The sequence below is a fragment of the Apodemus sylvaticus genome, chromosome 10 (assembly GCF_947179515.1).
Source record: "Apodemus sylvaticus chromosome 10, mApoSyl1.1, whole genome shotgun sequence".
Classification (NCBI taxonomy): domain Eukaryota; kingdom Metazoa; phylum Chordata; class Mammalia; order Rodentia; family Muridae; genus Apodemus; species Apodemus sylvaticus.
Genome location: NC_067481.1, coordinates 29884411 through 29902649, shown reverse-complemented (window position 1 = coordinate 29902649; position 18239 = coordinate 29884411). Strand labels below are relative to the sequence as shown.

Sequence of the window (18239 nt, the reverse complement as noted above, 5' to 3'; positions counted from 1 at the left end):
CTTCCTGGTGTTCATAAGCAAACTTCTCCCAACATGCTGTGCACCAAAGCCATTCATTGGAAACACAGTAATTAGCACTGCAGATAAAATGACATTGGTGCAGTGTTAATTACTACCGTGCAGATGTACTGTTAGATTCTGTTACCATACATAACATTGTCAAGCCCTTATTTTTAAATTAAAGTGCAACAAACCATACCCTGGCTACACATATTTTTATGATTAATACAAATTAATGTTATTTCATTGTCTGGGGAAAGGGTAGAGATAAGGAGATGTTGCATCTAATTGCAACAACATAATGGTATATGTTATATATTCCCCCAGCTGCCTGCACATTGGGGGCATGCATAAGGAAGGGTGAGTTCTGTGAGCGCAAAGACCAGGCATGCTCCTTGTGGTATCCCAAGCTCCTAGCACAGCCAGTGATAAGTGACCCTTTTTGAACATGGATGAATAGATTGCTAATGAGTGGAGGAATGGATGAAATGAACGAATGAATGAATAAAGAAACAACTGTGTCACAGAAAGGAATCTGAAGGATTTAGAGAGCTAAAAGGCACCATGATTTAGTTTTGATTCTCCTAGTTCTGTTTTGCTTTTTAGTCTTCAAGATGAGCGGTCTGCTCCCCACACCTAGTCCACAGAAGTCCAAAGTGAGAGGCAAGCAGATCACCTGGAAGCAGGGGTTGAGGATGCTTCACAAGTGCCATTATCATCCGCCAGGTTCTGGAAAGGGACGATGAGTGGAAGGGAGTTGGGGGAGAACCCTTCTGTGTTAGCAAGACATGCGCACAAGAACCGAGAGAGAGAGAGAAAGGAAGGAAGAAAAGGAGAATGTTTGACCCATACAAATGTTATTTGGGGATGGGGGGGGTGTTAAAGGATTTATTTCACCTTACAATCTACCCCATAAGACATTTAAAACTACTGTACATGTGAACACTACAAGAAACACTCTTCTGGTTATTAGCACAGAAGGTAACCCTTGTACTGCGTTTGGTGTAGTGTCTACGCTCAAGTATTTTTCTTTCTGCTGTAAAGAATTGTACTGTTTTCTGTAAAATATTTCTGTGAAAATACAGGAAAGGAATGACATGCTGTGTTTTGGTACAAAAGCACAGCAATTCCAAAGCAGAGCACACTGAATGCAGTTTTTAGATGACATCTCTAGTGAGAAAGATTCCCATACAAATATTATATACTTAATAATATAGCTTCACGGGGGATTTTTCAGTTTTCATTGTGAACAAGATACACATCCCTTAAACTTTGACATCCTAACCATTTTTAAGCTAAGCAAGATTAAACATACTTATGTCAATGTAAACCCTTCAATCCCACCCACCTGCCAAACTCTTTGTCTTGCAAAGTTGAAACTTCATGTCCACCAAACACTAACTTCCAATTCCCTTCCTGACTCCAACCTCTGCAATCTCTATTCTATTTGCTGCCTCTATAATTTATTCTGCTTTTGACACCTCGTATAAATGGGATTCCTTTATACCTAGAGTGACTACTAATTAGGAGTGAGATCTGTCACTGCACTGTTTTGAAGATGGCTTACAGTTTTGTTTGGTTTCCCAGCCCTTGTTCCCAGGAGGGAATTTGTGTTATGTCCATTGTATATTTATGGAACTTTGGCTTTATAATATTAAATAAGTCTTCCAAAGTTACATAGCTGACAAGAAGTAAATTGGGAATCTTTTGACACCAACGACTCTGGTTCTTACACTTGCTTTGTGTCTGTCTGGTTTTGAAACACTGGAAGAAATTCAGATGAGCAAGGCGAGTGAGACACAAGCTTTAATTGATGTATTGTTCAGCTATGCAACAGTTTGCTTTGGGCACAGTAGATAACTGTGATGAATGGGTTTTTTGAAATGTGCAGGATGGCAAAGATACAAGGCATCAGGCTGCAAGAACCTGTGACCACTGTCCCTTGATAGTGGCGAGCTCTGCACCTGTCAATCAGAGCAGAACAAGGAACTCAAGCTGAGCATGGAGTCCAAGGAGGAAAAAAAGGAGGGAAAAGAAGAAGAAACAGAGGTTTAGTAGTGGGCGGAACTAAAGTGAAATGGGACTGGGCTGAGAAATACTCTAAATGTGAGATGCTGAGACTCCGTGTCCCATGTGACTCCCTTAAGATTAGCCCTGAGGCTATGTTCTCTGTGTGACATCCTGAACTCTCTGCATGATGTCTGCAGCCAAGACTGGAGAAGGACCTGACCAAACCAGCTGGACTGAGTGCCTGGGACTTGACAGTTCAGCAGACTCCCCCTGGGGTTTACTCTTGGTCACCCACAGGGGCTGTCTCGTGGATCCCTTAAACTCTCCTCATGGCTTTCTCTGGTTTCTTACACCTGAGATGGTTTTTTGTTTTTTTGTTTTTGTTTTTGCTTTTTAGATTTTTACACCATCTCTGCCCTCTAAACAACTATGATGAGAAAGACAAGCTAATTTTTATAAGGTGCAATCTACAAAATAGTTGTCACAGCTGGTGAAAAAAATCTCTCGAGTCCCTCCCTTCAGGTTCCTGAATGATAAATGTGACTTATGACTCAGCAGAAGTACCTTAGAAGCCAGGCACGGAGGGAAAACGTCCTTCCGCACACATAGATTTAGCCTGGTGTGTCTTCATCAGAAGATGTAAATGGATCTGCTCTGCGCCTTTCTGGGTTTGAGGAGAAATAGAAAGAAACATTGTCTAACCTGTCTCCCGTTGCCTTGTAGGTCAGTGGGACCATGTACAACACTGGAAGGCATGTGTCCCTCCGCCTGGACAAGGAGCACTTGGTCAATATTTCAGGAGGGCCCATGACATACAGTCACCGCCTAGAAGAGATCCGGCTACACTTTGGAAGTGAGGACAGCCAAGGGTCTGAGCACCTCCTCAATGGACAGGCCTTCTCTGGGGAGGTATGTGCACCTGCTAAAGTGATAAGGATTAGGGCTGATTCGTAGGATTCCCCGCCTCGGTAACAGTGAATAACAGATGGGAAAGTTCCCTTGAACCTGAGAAAGAAAATCCATGCCTCCTTTCTTCCTGTGCCTCCTGCTAGTGGCTTTCAGTCTCCCAGAAGAGGCTACAGTGAAGCAATAGTTCCTTCTGAAACACTAGCATAGGTCTCTGGGGCTCATGCCCTGGCATGCCCTAGAGCAATGGGTCTCAACCTTCCCAATGCTGAGACCCTTTAATACATGTTGTGGTGACCCAACATGTATTAAAATTGTTTTGTCACTACTTTATAACTGTAATGTTGCTAGTATTATGAATTGTAATGTAAATATCTGATATGCAGGCTATCTGATATTTGGCCCCTGTGGTGGTTGTGTCCCACTGGTTGAGACCCACTCTCCTACAGCGTTATTAAACCTCGCCTTTTCTCTGCCTCTTTACTTTTACCTCTCTGAGAATCAACTTCTCTTGCTTCCCATATGACAGCATAGCTTCCCTTCTAGTAGGGTGGGTCTTATTTGCCTAAGTATATCAAGCACCGTGAAATCAATGTCAAGGAACTAAAGAGTCTACCCGACATTCTACAGAATGGAAATTCTACTATGTCACACCATTGATTGGTGAGTGTGACCATGTGTCACCATCAGCCCCAGACCAAAAATAAATAAATAAATAGATAGATAGATAGATAGATAGATAGATAGATAGATAGATAGATAGATAAACAAACAAAAAAATGCAACTAAGCACAGTTTCAGATGAGATGAGAGATAAGGCTTAACCAGATTTCATCTGTGAGGTGACACTTGACCCAGGTCACTTTGTATGCATGGACAATTATAACTTAAGGATCAGGGTCCTCATATAATCAGTACCTGGTAACTAGGCTCCTACTGAAAGTCCTCACTAACTTAGGTCAAAAAAGACTTTAAAATTTCAGAAATGTAGATTATGCACGGTCTGTTTATTTTGCTATTTAAGGTCATGGTTAAACCTGGCAATTTCTTTTTTATGTGCTAAGGTCCTAGGCTGTCAAATAGGCCACAAGTTTAAGAAATCCCTTAGCCAGATTTTGATGTGCATCCAAAATCCATTGACTGTGAGTCAGCTTAGGGACCCAACTCATTACTAGGGATGCAAGGATTTAAAAATGAGAAAGGAAGAAAAGATTTCTCACCCCAGAGAAGTTCAAAAGGAACTGTATTCATATCATTGAAGTCTAATGGCTCGCTGAAAGAGAGATGTACAAAGGCCCTGGCAGCCTCAAGAAAAAGACGTGACACATTGTACTTGAAGGGGTCAGGAGATGGCTCACACAGGAGGTGCCCTTTGAACTGAGCTGTGGAGAGAAGCTACGGAGAGTAATTTTAACACATCAGCTTTGGAGTCAAAGGACCTGAATTTGTAGCCCCTGCTTTGATATGCACCATGTAATCTTGGGACATCACTTGATCCTTCTAAGGCACAGTTTAGACACCTTGAAAAGATATTTTAAAGTTTTAGTGGGATCCTAGATGTAAGAAGAGCATACTTAATATATACTTGATAGACTTAAAAGAAAAGATAAAGCGGGGAATGAGGGGCTAGGACGAGGAAAAGGCCTCCAGGCATGTCAGGGCACTGTGTTCTTGAGACAGTGCCCGTAGATCTGTCATCTATTAATAATGGCTGCATAGACAATGGGTTTCACCTGCAGTATGAGATTCTCTCTGTAGGGGGAGATGTGTAAGGATTGATTAAGGATATCTGCTACAAAGGAGCCAAGTAAAGGAAAACTCTCCTGAACTAGAACATGGCAAGAAATATACCCAAAGTAGGGCAAAACCTCGCAACTGGGAGAATGGGGGGGGGGGGGGGGTTCAATCTCAAGTAGGTCATCTTTAAAGATAAATTCCTCCTTACGATAATATGTGTTATCTTAAATTTTGCTGTGACTTTATCAGTTGACTTTCTTGCTCATTGTCGTCGTTTTTATTTTTTCTCCCTCTGGACTGTCATATTTCAGTGCTTGTCACAGCACTGCTTCTAAGTAGAAACATTATTTAAGTGAGTGGGTAAAAATATAGATGGCTATTAGGCTAAAATCTTTATGCCATTGCTTCAGTTACTTCAATGTTTAAGTAGGGTGATTTGTAACATCTACATTAACAACTTATAATTTGAAAACATCTCAAAGCCTTAACGAATACATAATAATTTAATCTCAGCATATTAATTTTCCAAGACATATTACAGACCACAGGGACTAGGTGCTTCAAAGAATCTGTGTTTAAAAGTTCCCAAAAAGACAGACATGGGGATGGATGTATGGAATACCAACACTAGGGAGGCAGAAGCTGGATGGTCATAAGTTTGAAGTTAGCCTGAGCTACATAGCAATTCCTTATCTCAGAAAATAAATAAATAAATAAATAAATATTCCCAGGAGAATCTGATTTATGTAGCATTCTTGTCTGTTTTTGAATGTTCATTAACAATTACATTTAAACAGAGCAGTGAATAAGAAGTAACAAGGGTAGAAGGTACTGTCAAAATTGATGCTGTGTCCTTCCCTAGACCAGATGAAACGGCATCTTGGGCAGTGTGTTCCGGGTCTGCACAATTGAGAAACTTCCCAGGGCATACTGGTTAGCAACCACCATGTCAGTTACAGTGCCTGAGAAGGCCCACTTTTCTAATAGTAACTAACTTAGAAATAGCAAGCTGGGGTACAATATGGATTAATGAGACTTGGGCTACAGCTTTCTGTACACACACACACACACACACACACACACACACCTACCTGCAGAGTAGGCCTAAGCATCACCCTCACATAAGTATAGGCGTATCTCATCCTGGGCAGATCACACTAGTATCAGTATGTTTCTTTCCACGTCCCTCAGTTTGCATGATCTATAAGCTTACCAGTAAATAGTGCTAGAAACCAGAATTTTGGAGGCTCCAAAATAATCTCATATGAAGATTGCTGTGCACGCAGTTGTCTTTAGAAATATGCAAGCTGCCCTCGTGAACAAGAAGAGTTAAACACCTATGCCACGTGAAGGGAAAAATCTAAGGCCAACCGTGGAAGCAGCAGACAATAGACGTTCAGCTTAATACATGTTCTAGCAATGGGAGCTATCTATCAATGAAATGAGTTTGCTTCTGAAGATGGTGAACTCCCATTGCTAGATTTATTAAGCCCTGAGCACTTCTTAAACAATGGGTGAACTATTAGCTTTAATGTACCTTCTAATTACTAAACTCTACACAATCCACAACTTTCTTCCAGAAACTCCTTCCAGTTAAATTCCAGTTAGCCTCAAGAAAAGCAAATATTTATCACACCATAGTTTAACTTTTCCCATTTCTTTTGTACTGCCTCCCTTGTTCTGTTTCTAGCTGTCCTTTGAGAGGATCCATGTAGACGCTTCTTGCAACAAATCATGTGTTTATTTTGTTGACAGTGAGTAATACATCGCCCTCTACTCCATCTATCATTGCTGATTATGATGAGTCAATTACTACCAGGCATTTTCTGTGGCGGACTGCAGTGGCCACTGTCTGAAGAGCTGTATACTAAGCCTAGCCTTGTCTAGTAAGGTTATTATAATTGATGATAATCATTTGCTTTGTTGTATAAAACTCTGTGGATGTAAGCCACCATTAGCAACTGCATTTTTTGTAAAAATTATTCATGTCCTACATGAAGAATTCCTGGATGCCTTATTGGAGGTTGGTGATAAATGAGTGCATTCAGGGCTTCAGATGTCTCAGTTTTTAAAAGGTAGGGATTAACTGTTTTTAATAATCAAGCTCCTTAGCTTGCTGATCATTTTAAGTGCTGAGATTAATATCTAGTATAAAGTGGGTTATTTGTAGGATGTAAGATAATATTAGAAAAGAATCATGTTTGTGGGTTAAGTTCCAATAGTAAGCCTAGACAAGAAAAAAATCTCTCCCTTACTTGGGAGAAATCCGACAATGTCATCTTCAAAACCTCCTTTGAGTTCTTCATTCCCAAGAGACAACATAGTGCCCTGAAAACTGTGCTCAGCACTTCACAGGGCATCCTTGGCCTGATCTCTGATTTGCTTTCTCCCCTCTGTGGCTATTGTGTTCCTGCCATATGCTGGCTCTGAGCACACAGCACCCAATTTCTACTCAGAAACACCTCAAGTCTATTGAGGAAAACATACGTTGAATATACATGTATGTGTGTGTGTGTATATATATATATACATACATATACATATACATATATATATATATTTCATCATTTTCTCTTGGAATAAACCTTAAATAATATCCACACTACTAGTGTGTACAACCATGTTATATATATATAACTAAAGAATGTTATATATGTACAACCATGTTATATATATATAACTGGAAGAAAGCTGTGGACTGTGTAGCGTTTAGTAATTAGAAGGTACACTAAAGCTAATAGTTCACCCATTGTTTAGGAAGTGTTCAGGGCTTAATAAATCGAGCAATAGGAGTTCACCATTTTCAGAAGCAAACTCATTTCATTGATATATATAGATATATATTACATGGTTGTACACACTAGTAGTGTGGCTATATTTAAGGTTTATTCCAGGAGAAAATGATGAAGCAGCTGTCTTGGCTCATAATAAGAAAGAACAGCAAGCAGCCCTTCAGACCCTTCAGACCGTCACGCTCGCTGCTCCCTCTGAAGGTGAAGCAGCAGCATTGGCCTTCCTGGATCTCAGCCTTGGGCATCTCTGGAGTCTCCAGTTCTGCTCCAAAGACAGGGAGGAAAAAGTCCATAGGTGTTGCTATGGTGATGTCGATTGTAGTTTTCGTTAAAGAGGGAGACTAAAAACCATATGTGAAATATAGGATGGTTTATGTTTTGTGTCTCTGAATCAGAAAAGAGACTATTTCATGATCAGTAAGAGAAACAAACAATGCAGGCTCAATCTCTTCAAGGAACCAATTATCTGCATCCTTGAGAGACAGCTTCACATAAACAACACAAAGTGGTAGGCATAAGCAACTGAAACCAAGTTGTCCTGGCATGCGCTAGAATGTGGGGAGTGCTAAGGAGCAACAGCTGAGAACCAGGGCCCCAGTAAGCGCAGCCATCATAGGATGAGAGGACGGAAAGACAAACTGTTGATGACTCGCTGCTTCACTGGGACCTCCTGGTAAAGGCACTTTATTGACCCAATTAGAGACTGAGGTGAAATAAGAACTGGAGTACCTTATTACATGGTGGGGAATCCTCTGGGTATATGCCCAGGAGTGGTATAGCAGGATCTTCTGGAAGTGAGGTGCCCAGTTTTCAGAGGAACCGCCAGACTGATTTCCAGAGTGGTTGTACCAATTTGCAACCCCACCAGCAGTGGAGGAGTGTTCCTCTTTCTCCACACCCTCTCCAACACCTGCTGTCTCCTGAATTTTTAATCTTAGCCATTCTGACTGGTGTAAGGTGAAATCTCAGGGTTGTTTTGATTTGCATTTCCCTAATGACTAATGAAGTTGAGCATTTTTTAAGATGCTTCTCCGCCATCCGAAGTTCTTCAGGTGAGAATTCCCTGTTAACTCTGTACCCCCATTTTTTAATAGGGTTGTTTGGTTTTCTGGAGTCTAACTTCTTAAGTTCTTTATATATATTGGATATTAGCCCTCTATCTGATGTAGGATTGGTGAAGATCTTTTCCCAATTTGTTGGTTGCCGATTTGTCCTTTTGATGGTGTCCTTTGCCTTACAGAAACTTTGTAATTTTATGAGGTCCCATTTGTCAATTCTTGATCTTAGAGCATATGCTATTGGTGTTCTGTTCAGAAACTTTCTCCCTGTACCAATGTCCTCAAGGGTCTTCCCCAGTTTCTTTTCTATTAGCTTCAGAGTGTCTGGCTTTATGTGGAGGTCCTTGATCCATTTGGATTTGAGCTTAGTACAAGGCGATAAAGATGGATCAATTCGCATTCTTCTGCATGCTGACCTCCAGTTGAACCAGCACCATTTGTTGAAAAGGATATCTTTTTTCCATTGGATGTTTTCAGCCCCTTTGTCGAGGATCAAGTGGCCATAGTGTTCATAGCAGCCCTATTTATAATTGCCAGATGCTGGAAAGAACCCAGGTATCCCTCAACAGAAGAGTGGATGCAAAAAATGTGGTATATCTACACAATGGAGTACTATTCAGCCATTAGAAACAATGAATTCATGAAATTCTTAGGCAAATGGATGGAGCTAGAAAACATCATACTAAGTGAGGTAACCCAGACCCAAAAGGTGACTCATGGTATGCACTCACTAATAAGTGGATATTAACCTAGAAAACTGGAATACCCAAAACATAATCCACACATCAAATGAGGTACAAGAAGAAAGGAGGAATGGCCCCTTGTTCTAGAAAGACTCAGTGAAGAAGTATAGGGCAAAACCAGAACGGGGAAGTGGGAAGGGGTGGGTGGGAGGACAGGGGGAGAAAAGGGGGCTTATGGGACTTTCGGGGAGTGGGGGCTAGAAAAGGGGAAATCATTTGAAATGTAAATAAAAAATATATCGAATAAAAAAAAAAGAACTGGAGTACCAACATATAACAAGAATGTGCCTAATAAACATGAAAACGCTGCCATGTGGCGGGCGTGTGCCACACTTAAGCTCCTCCCTCCACTGTGAATGTCAGACTCATCTCTCCAGCCATCATCTACCTCAGTCTCCCTATTCTAGATTCCCAAGATCCCTTCTGCCCCGCCCCCAGCAACTCGGGTGCCGCCTCTTCTTGCCTTACAGAGAAAGTTGTATATCCCTGAATGGGAGACCTTGCGGAAGTATTACCTTGTAGGTCAAGTCAACCCCAGGAGCTAAGAATGGTTTAAATTTTTAAAAGTTTGTTCACAAAAATAACCAAAGAGAGTATCAGAAGTAGTAAGGAACAGAGATCATGCATGACCTGGAAAAGTTTAAAATATTACTTTTTTTTCCATCTTTTAAAAATTTTTTAAATTAATTGGTTTATTCATTTACATTTCAAATGTTAGTCCAATTCCCAATTTCCTCTCCAAAAACCCCCATCACATCCCCTTACCCCCTACTTCTATGAGAGTGCTCACCCCCAAGGCATTCCCCCCGGCAGGGTGATCCCCTGTGCTTGAGCCTTTATAGGACAAAGGGCCTCCCCTCCCATTGAAGCCAGATAAGGCCATCCTTTGTTACATACACAGATGGAACCATGGGTCCCTCCATGTGTGCACTTTGGTTGGTGGTTTAGTCCCTGGGAGCTATGGGGTCAACCAATATAAGGTTACCAATCACTGTGAGTCTTGTATCTATTTATTTATTCTCACTAGTGTGGGAACAGATGGGAAATTTTGTTTGGCCAGAGCTGTATTCCCAGCACTTTATACACTGAGCACATGAGGCCAGTCAACACAGCCAGTCATCTGGGTAAGCCTCTTAAGCACCAAAGTGTGCACTTTGGTTGGTGGTTTAGTCCCTGGGAGCTATGGGGTCAACCAATATAAGGTTACCAATCACTGTGAGTCTTGTATCTATTTATTTATTCTCACTAGTGTGGGAACAGATGGGAAATTTTGTTTGGCCAGAGCTGTATTCCCAGCACTTTATACACTGAGCACATGAGGCCAGTCAACACAGGCCAGTCATCTGGGTAAGCCTCTTAAGCAAAGACCTATTCCGCCCTAGACACTGTGTGCTGAATGCAATGTCCAACATACAGTAGTCATGTTTGTGAAACGAGTCAATCACTGAATGAACAACTCAATCAACTGTCAGTGTTCTAGAAAAAAAAAAGACTTTAGCAGTGTTTTTTTTTTTTTTTAAATCCTAGGCTGTGTTAACTATACAGGAACTATATAAAGCCATTTCAACTGAAGCTAGAGGGACCAGAAAGATAACCCAGTAGTTAAGAGCACTGGCTGTTCTTGCAGAGTATTCAGGTTCGATTCTTAGCATCTACATTGTTGTTTAGAATTCCAATTCCAGGCAATATGAGACCCTCTTATGGCCTCCATGGGCATCAGGCCTGTACATGGCCCACACACATGCATACAAGACAAATACTCCCAAGTATAGAATACTAATTAATTAATTGATTAAGATGAAATGTTTGGATAAAAGTTACTGAAAGCTTCAAATGCCCTTAGAAATCAGAGTGTGGGAGAGAGGTAGAATTTTTGGTAATTATTACTAAGGAATTTCTCTAGGAGAATATACTTTGTGAAATTTTTAAAAATGGATTTATAAAGTACCAATCTATGTCTATTTGGGGGGAAGATGTAGAGGGATTAAACAGTGTTACCCCGAAGGGATTTCAGATCCATTAGAGGGGCAAGGCACAGACATGACTCACAAATGGCCACAGAATGTGGTTGAAAATACATGGCCACTGTCACCTACCTGCTTTGAAAGTAACTCCCGTTTATCTCATCCAAAGAACAGATAGAGAGACTATCTGTCACAAACCACCCAAACCACCATGAATAAGACAGCTACAGATCCCTATCTAGGAGGTGTTTCCCATCCAGTGGTGGGGAGACAGATAAGAAATAATGAGAAGAATAAACGAGCCCATCTGTAACATCAGAATGAAGCAAAGGCTGAGGACTTCAACAGCAGAGAGAGGAGATGAAGACACAAGCATGAAGACATGAGATACAAATCTAAACAGGGTGGCCAGCCTGGGTCTCACTGAGAAAACAGTATGTGTTAGGTTGACAGGGAGAGGAAGACTGGCCAAGGGAAGAGTCTCCTAGGTGAGCACAATAGCTCTGAGTGGGAGAGAGCTATGAGCACTTACACAGTAGCAGAAACTGTGTAGGCTTGTATGTGAGTCCTGGGGCTGATGGAGAAAACATATGGGTCCTCCTATCATTGACTCAGTGTGGTCATTGGCTTTTACCGAAAGTCTTCCTTAAAGCACACTGACAAGAATTCTCTTTTAATGGGCCAACATCAGTTCTGTGAGTTTGCTCTTAATGTGAGCGCCTCACCTGGGGTGATGAAGGTCCAAGGTCATCCAAACAAGAATGTCCAGGCTGGATTTAAATTGGAACTTCTGATATCCTGACAATGCTTAGGGTGGGCCAAGGTTTCTCTGCAAACTTTGGCTCCACACAAATGGCTATTTGCCTAGCTCGAGCTCAGTAGGGAAATTCAAAGACAGCAAAGCTGGCCGTTGTGAGTGGGGACTTTCTTTAAGGAGCCTGTGATCTAGCAGAATAACCTGTCTTCCGATAAGACTGTTAATTCTTGGCAGTCCCAGAGTGGGTTGTACTCCTTAAAAATACCTCCCTGTGCACATAATGAGCTGTGGGTAAATACTGCTGAACAAAGAAATGGAAGGAGTAAATGAAGATAATATAGACTAGAGCTTTCAAAGTGCCTAAATTATGCCCAATATGTCATAATCAAACTTCTATAGTCATAATGTCAACCCTAATGAAGTTAATGTCAATATTAACAGAGATTTTTGAATTTATATGTTAAATTATTCACAAATTCAAGGTAAGTGAATTCTTCAGGGCACCTGGGAAGAGCAGTGGAATAACTGAGAGCAAGTGTGTTAGAATAATTCATTTCAATTCTTCATCTCAGCCCTGGAATTGCTCCCCAGATCAAGGCAGGGAGCTTGTCTTTGACAGTGTTAGAAGCCAAAGTGTGGAGTTCTGAGAAGCAAGCTTACCCAGACTGGGCAAGGTGGCCTTTGAAAAGCCTAGCAAGCAGGAATGGAGACCCCTGATGCTGACCACGCCCAGAATAAACACAAGTACAAAAGGGTGGTACCCTATTCATGGAGTTTTTCTTGGGACAGTTTCACATTTACGTCTGGAGAAGGAGAGCTCACTTCATTGAGCAACTTCCTGGGTTGTCAATTGTAGATGCTCACATTGGGGCTTTTGAAGGTAGTCTACTACTGCCTTGAAAGAAGTATCCCACCCACTCCATCCTAACCTACAGTTCTGGTCTGTCCCACTCAGATGACATTATGATGGCTACCACCCTCTTCCCTTGGACTTCCAATACCCTTTTATATTGTTGCCCCAGAGCAAGGAGGGAGTTGCTGTAGCACAAGGTAAAATTTAAAGACAGAGACTTTAAAAACTGCGATCTGATTGAAGCTCAGCTTCAGATGTGACCATCACCATGGCAACTGTCATTGTCATCATTTTACAAGTGTTGAATGAAGTTTTGGTTTATTTAGGAAGCGGTGAAAGAGAACTAGATCAGCAGTTAGGAGCGCTCACTGCTCTTGCAGAGACTCTGTTCTGTTTCCAGCATCGGGCAACTCGATTGCCTGCCACTCCAGCTTTAGGAGACCTGAAACCCTCTCTGGCCTCTGCAGGCACTTGCACACATGCAGTCCACATAAATGTACTCAGCCACATACACATAAATTAAATTAATAAATCTTTTAAAGAAGCCGGTGACAGTCCACCTAAAGGGATGAGTCCTGTGCATAGCACTGCTGTGAAGCAGCCAGACTTTGCAAGAAGAATCTCCCTTCCAAATCTTTTCCAAAACTGGACATTGAATGGCTTATTCCTTGTTCTGAACCATGTCAACAGTTCATGAAAACCTGAAGAGATTCAAGGAAAAATCACGTCTTCCACTTGAAGGTACAGACTTGGACTTGAAACAAGCGTTTGGACTCAGTCTCCATGTGTGGTGGCTGTGCCAGGAGCACCTGTGGGGTCATCTCTTCCAACACACCTGCAGAATCATCACCAAATGCCAGGGAAGACAAGCGACCTGCCAAAGGTCACCAACATTCCGAGGTAGAATTAGGAGCAGATCCTGATTTTTCCTGGCACAATGTTTCAATTTTTAATGTGTCACATTAAATTTACAGTTCTACCAAACTCCAGGGTTCAGGAGACATTTTAGGTAATTTAGGTGAGCCACCCAATAGAGAGTAGGGAGATTCCCCCAAAATTATATTTCCTGCATCAGCAAGCAGAACACCATTTTTATAGATGCAGCCTCAAGACAAGAAAGACATGGGCCAATTATTCACAAACGCAATGAGAAATATCCACAAAAGATGCATACAGAAGTCACCAAATTACCCCTTCCAGAAAAAAGGACCAACAGGATCAAGCCAAACCATAAACAGAATTTGGTTGCAAGAAATATGGAAATAAAGTTCAGAAAACTCAAACCAGGAAATGCAATCCATGGTAATGCTTCCCCAGGTCTCAGAAGGAAAACTCAATCACACTGTTGCATTCAGTAATTAGAGACAGGGCTGTGGAGATGGCTCACTAAGTCTTCACCCCCAGAAGTTGAGGGCCTGAGTTTGGATCCCCACAACACCTATAAAAGTGTGTTGGATGTAGTAGTTATCTGTAATTCCAGGTCTTAGAAAGCAGAGACAAGGAATCCCTGGTTCACTCGACTAGCTAGAATTGGTGAGGTCCAGGCTCAGGAAGCACCCTGTCCCAGTAAATAAAGCAGAGAGTGATCACGGAGGACATTTCTACTATTTAGGGTTTCTCCTGCTGTGACAAAATGCTCTGACCAAAACCAGCTTGCGGAGGAAAGGGTTTACTTCATTTCTACTTGCACATCACAGTCCATCATCAAAGAAGGTCAAGGCAGGAACCTGGAGGTAGAAACTGAAGCACATGTCAAAGAGGAACACTGCTACTGCTGGCTGCCTTTGCTCCTGATGGCTCGCTCAGTCTGCTTTCTTGTAAAACCCAGGACTATCGGCCCAGAGGTAGCACAGCCTGCCATTAACTTGACCCTCCCATATCAATGAAGAAAATGCCCCACCGGCCAAAATCTTTATTTTTTTCTCTCCATTGAGATTTCCTCTCTCCAAATGACTCTATCTTGTGTCCAGCTAACATTAAAACCAGCCAGCACAGCACCCAGTGTCAACTCCAGGTTCCCATGCTTACATACAGACACACATGCAGATGTACTCACATGCACACACATGCACACTCACATACACATATGTGCCATACACATGTGAACACATGTATGCATACTATGCACACAATTGTGCTCAGGAAAATAAAAGAACCTAGAGCTGTAAATAGTGTCTGTGCAGTTTGAGTGTTCCCACCTACATGCACCAGTATCCTCCAGAATGGCTCTGTGACAGTAAATAAAAGTCATCTAGGTACTAATGTTGTCTATGCACCTTGTAAATGTACTGCTCTGCAATTCAAAATAAAGCCATTTAAAACTCCTAGATTCATCTGCGCTGACATATCGATAAACCTCTTTTGAAACAAAGCTAATCATCTCAACGGCACTGACTTAATTGCTCACCAGTTGACAGATAATAAACAGACCTGAGGATTAAAATATGAACTAATTACTGTACTCAATTCCATTTACTTGATTTCATGTTCCATTAATTTTTTTATTTTTTGCATCATTTCTGGTGGAAGCCTTAGATTTATGGTCACCTCATATGAGTTATGCCACTTAGCTGCCTGCGGCATGCTCCTGTTGAGAATCAGTTGGAAAAGGGCAGAATTCTGGGCAGTAAATACTGAGGCAAAGCAGCGTAGGCTATAGTAAGTGAAGGTAATTATCCATTCCCAAGTACCAGCCAGAGTCAGTGTCTATAAATCTATCCCTAGCTCAGTGCTGAACGGTAACACTAGGATCACACTCATGATTATTCATTGGCTCTGCTCCTTAAGGCAACCTCCAAGAACCTTGGGAGCCTCTGCTGGGAGCAGGCTGGAGGGACGCAGGCGAAGGGGAAAGGGCATTGACCTATGAGTCAGTCATGCACACCACACAGGGCGACATTTTAACTCAAGAGTATCTGATTTCAAGAGCCTGTCCTGTTACTTGGTGGCTGTGCAGTCTTGGTAAAGGAAGAGCCAGGTAAATCATCTCTAGCCTTTTTTTTTTTTAATCAATCATGATGATGGCCCTGTATGTATTTCAGGGTATCTACTGAGCACCAATGACAGGACAACAGAAGCCCTTCCTGTGGTGGGGCCATTTAAGTGATAAAGAAAGGACTGTTTGAGTCATTTACTGGCCAGTCTAACAGTGCTCAGATTTCTTGCAGATATGTTAGAATAATTACATGTGTTAGCTGTAATTTACTGAGCATATACTATATTATTGGGTATGATATAATATACTCAATCCATGTAATAAGTGAGTGAATTAGTGCCCATTCATACCATTTTATGCATGAAGAAAAGTAACTTGGAGAGCGAAAGGGGTTGCTTTCAGCCCTACCCCTGGTGGATACAGGGAAGAATTAGGATTTGAACCCTGATCTCTGACTCAAGCTTATACAATGAAGACATCTCTGGCTCTCACTCTTAAGTAGTTCCCTGATTACAGTTAAGTCTTATCTCTCTAACACTGAATGTCCTACTCTGAGGCCTGACGTGATCTTTTGGTTCCTCTGAGTTCTGCTTTAAAACAGTTGATAGCCTCTGCTGCCACCCCACCCCACCCCTACTGTAAAGTGAGACAGGAGCCTACCTCTCTGAATTGCACAGTCTGATATGAAATACAACCCACCTCCTTGTGTGTGCTTCTGAGGACTGTGGCTCCTTCCCAAGTTCCCCATACAGAGGAGCAAGATAGCAAGCAGGCAGGTATGCACAGAGATACAGTTGTAATTTTCTCTCTTCGCTCAAATACAATAAGCATGGTATTGTATACAGGTATTTATATACCTGTAAATTTGTATATAAACATGTTTATTGCTTCCTGCCAAGGCACAAGAAACTGTATTGCTCTGTTTCGAAGGTAGCTTGGATGGATACATTCTCTTGCTTTGAATAGTATTTGCTGAGCTAGAAATTCCTGGAGTTGGCCTTGAAACTAAATCCTGCAGGAGCAATTTGGCAAAAATGAGCTTAGCCTGGAGGTTTTTAAATCACACTTCCAGCCAGAAGGGGAAACTCCCCAGGGATCACAGGACTCTGCACCAGGACCCAGTATTCCTGTGCCAGATCTTCAAAGCAAACCACTATGACTAATTGTGTATAGACCCAAATGGCCACCTCAGCACAGATGCTGTTTCTGTAAGGTCCAGTATCAGGGGTCAGATGTTTCCTGTCCAGTGCACCTGCCTCTGAGGGCTGATGTACTCCCCTGGCCTATATGCCGAACTGTGACTTGCTTGCATGAGCAGCTGCTAACAGTTTAGAGGTACCAATGGGTAAGCTTATTAGTTCCTGGGTTTAACTTCTCCATTGCTTACTGGTTACTACACTTGGGCAAGTTGTTCAACTTCCTAGTACCTCAATAATGAGTTTGCTCATTAATGACACAAAACAAATAGCGATGCCTGTGTTATAAGGAGATTTTTGTCCCCTCCACAGGTTTAATGAATTTGGTGTATAAAAACTATTCAGCGATTCAACGGTACAGTGTGACGTGGCCTCACAAATACTCCCACTAATACCACCATAACCATGTAGATATTTCCATCACTCTTAAGAGCTTGTAGCACCTCACCATCAACCTTCTAAGCCCCCGACCCTAGCAACTTAACTGATAATTAAGCTATAACTATACCTTTAACATGCTCAAACTTTTTTATTTTTAGCACACTGCTGTAGAATGCTGTCATCCAGACACCAGGTGGCTGTTGTCTCCTAGACTCTCTGCAACTGTGATTATCCATGGGAGACGGGGCCCATCACAGAGAGGAAGGAAGGCTCAAAGGGCAGCCCACTAACCATATAAGACCCCATTTCTTTATAGGGATATATTCCCCATTGAGGATTGCTGGGATAGGGGGCATTTACTCTTTGGTGGTTAGCCATACTCCTGTAGGTAACCCCAATTAAACTTGGTGATTTACCAAGCTAGACTTTGGTGGAATTCTTTCTTTGATCTGTCTGGGTGGGTAGATGTTTCTTCACAGATTCCTCAGGAGGAAGTATCACACAGCATGGATAGTCAAGTTGACTTGTTTTTCTTTTGGAGAATGTGTCTCTAAATTCTAACAGAGAGAGAGAGAGAGAGAGAGAGAGAGAGAGAGGGAGAACACTTGAACAGCCAGCAACACAAGATTCAAAATGGTCTGTCCAGCCAAGGCCTTGCTTCAGCAGCTGCTCCAAACACAGCAGGCTTCTTCAGACTTCCTTCAACCCTTCACCCCATCTAACAAGAATCCAGAGCAGCACCCGGGCAGGAAGTGAGCATCTTATGAACCACACCTGCCATTGTGAGTTGCATCAACACTCAGGGCACTTCGCTGCTTGACATTTTCCTTGAGCTGTCATCAATGCTGCCTGGAGGAAGAAGTCCCACCATCTTTGCAAAAGGTGCCACCTCCTGCTGGGGCATGTG

At 42.1% G+C, this 18239-nt stretch overlaps 1 protein-coding gene across 1 annotated transcript in view; it reads left to right on the top strand.

The window, feature by feature from the left end:
- Window positions 1-18239, top strand: part of Ca10 (carbonic anhydrase 10) — a 520463-nt gene that overhangs the window by 411205 nt on the left and 91019 nt on the right. Inside the window, exon 5 of the mRNA XM_052197168.1 lies at window positions 2734-2919. Coding sequence (XP_052053128.1) covers window positions 2734-2919 — 186 coding nt within the window. The remainder of the gene's footprint in view (window positions 1-2733; window positions 2920-18239) is intronic.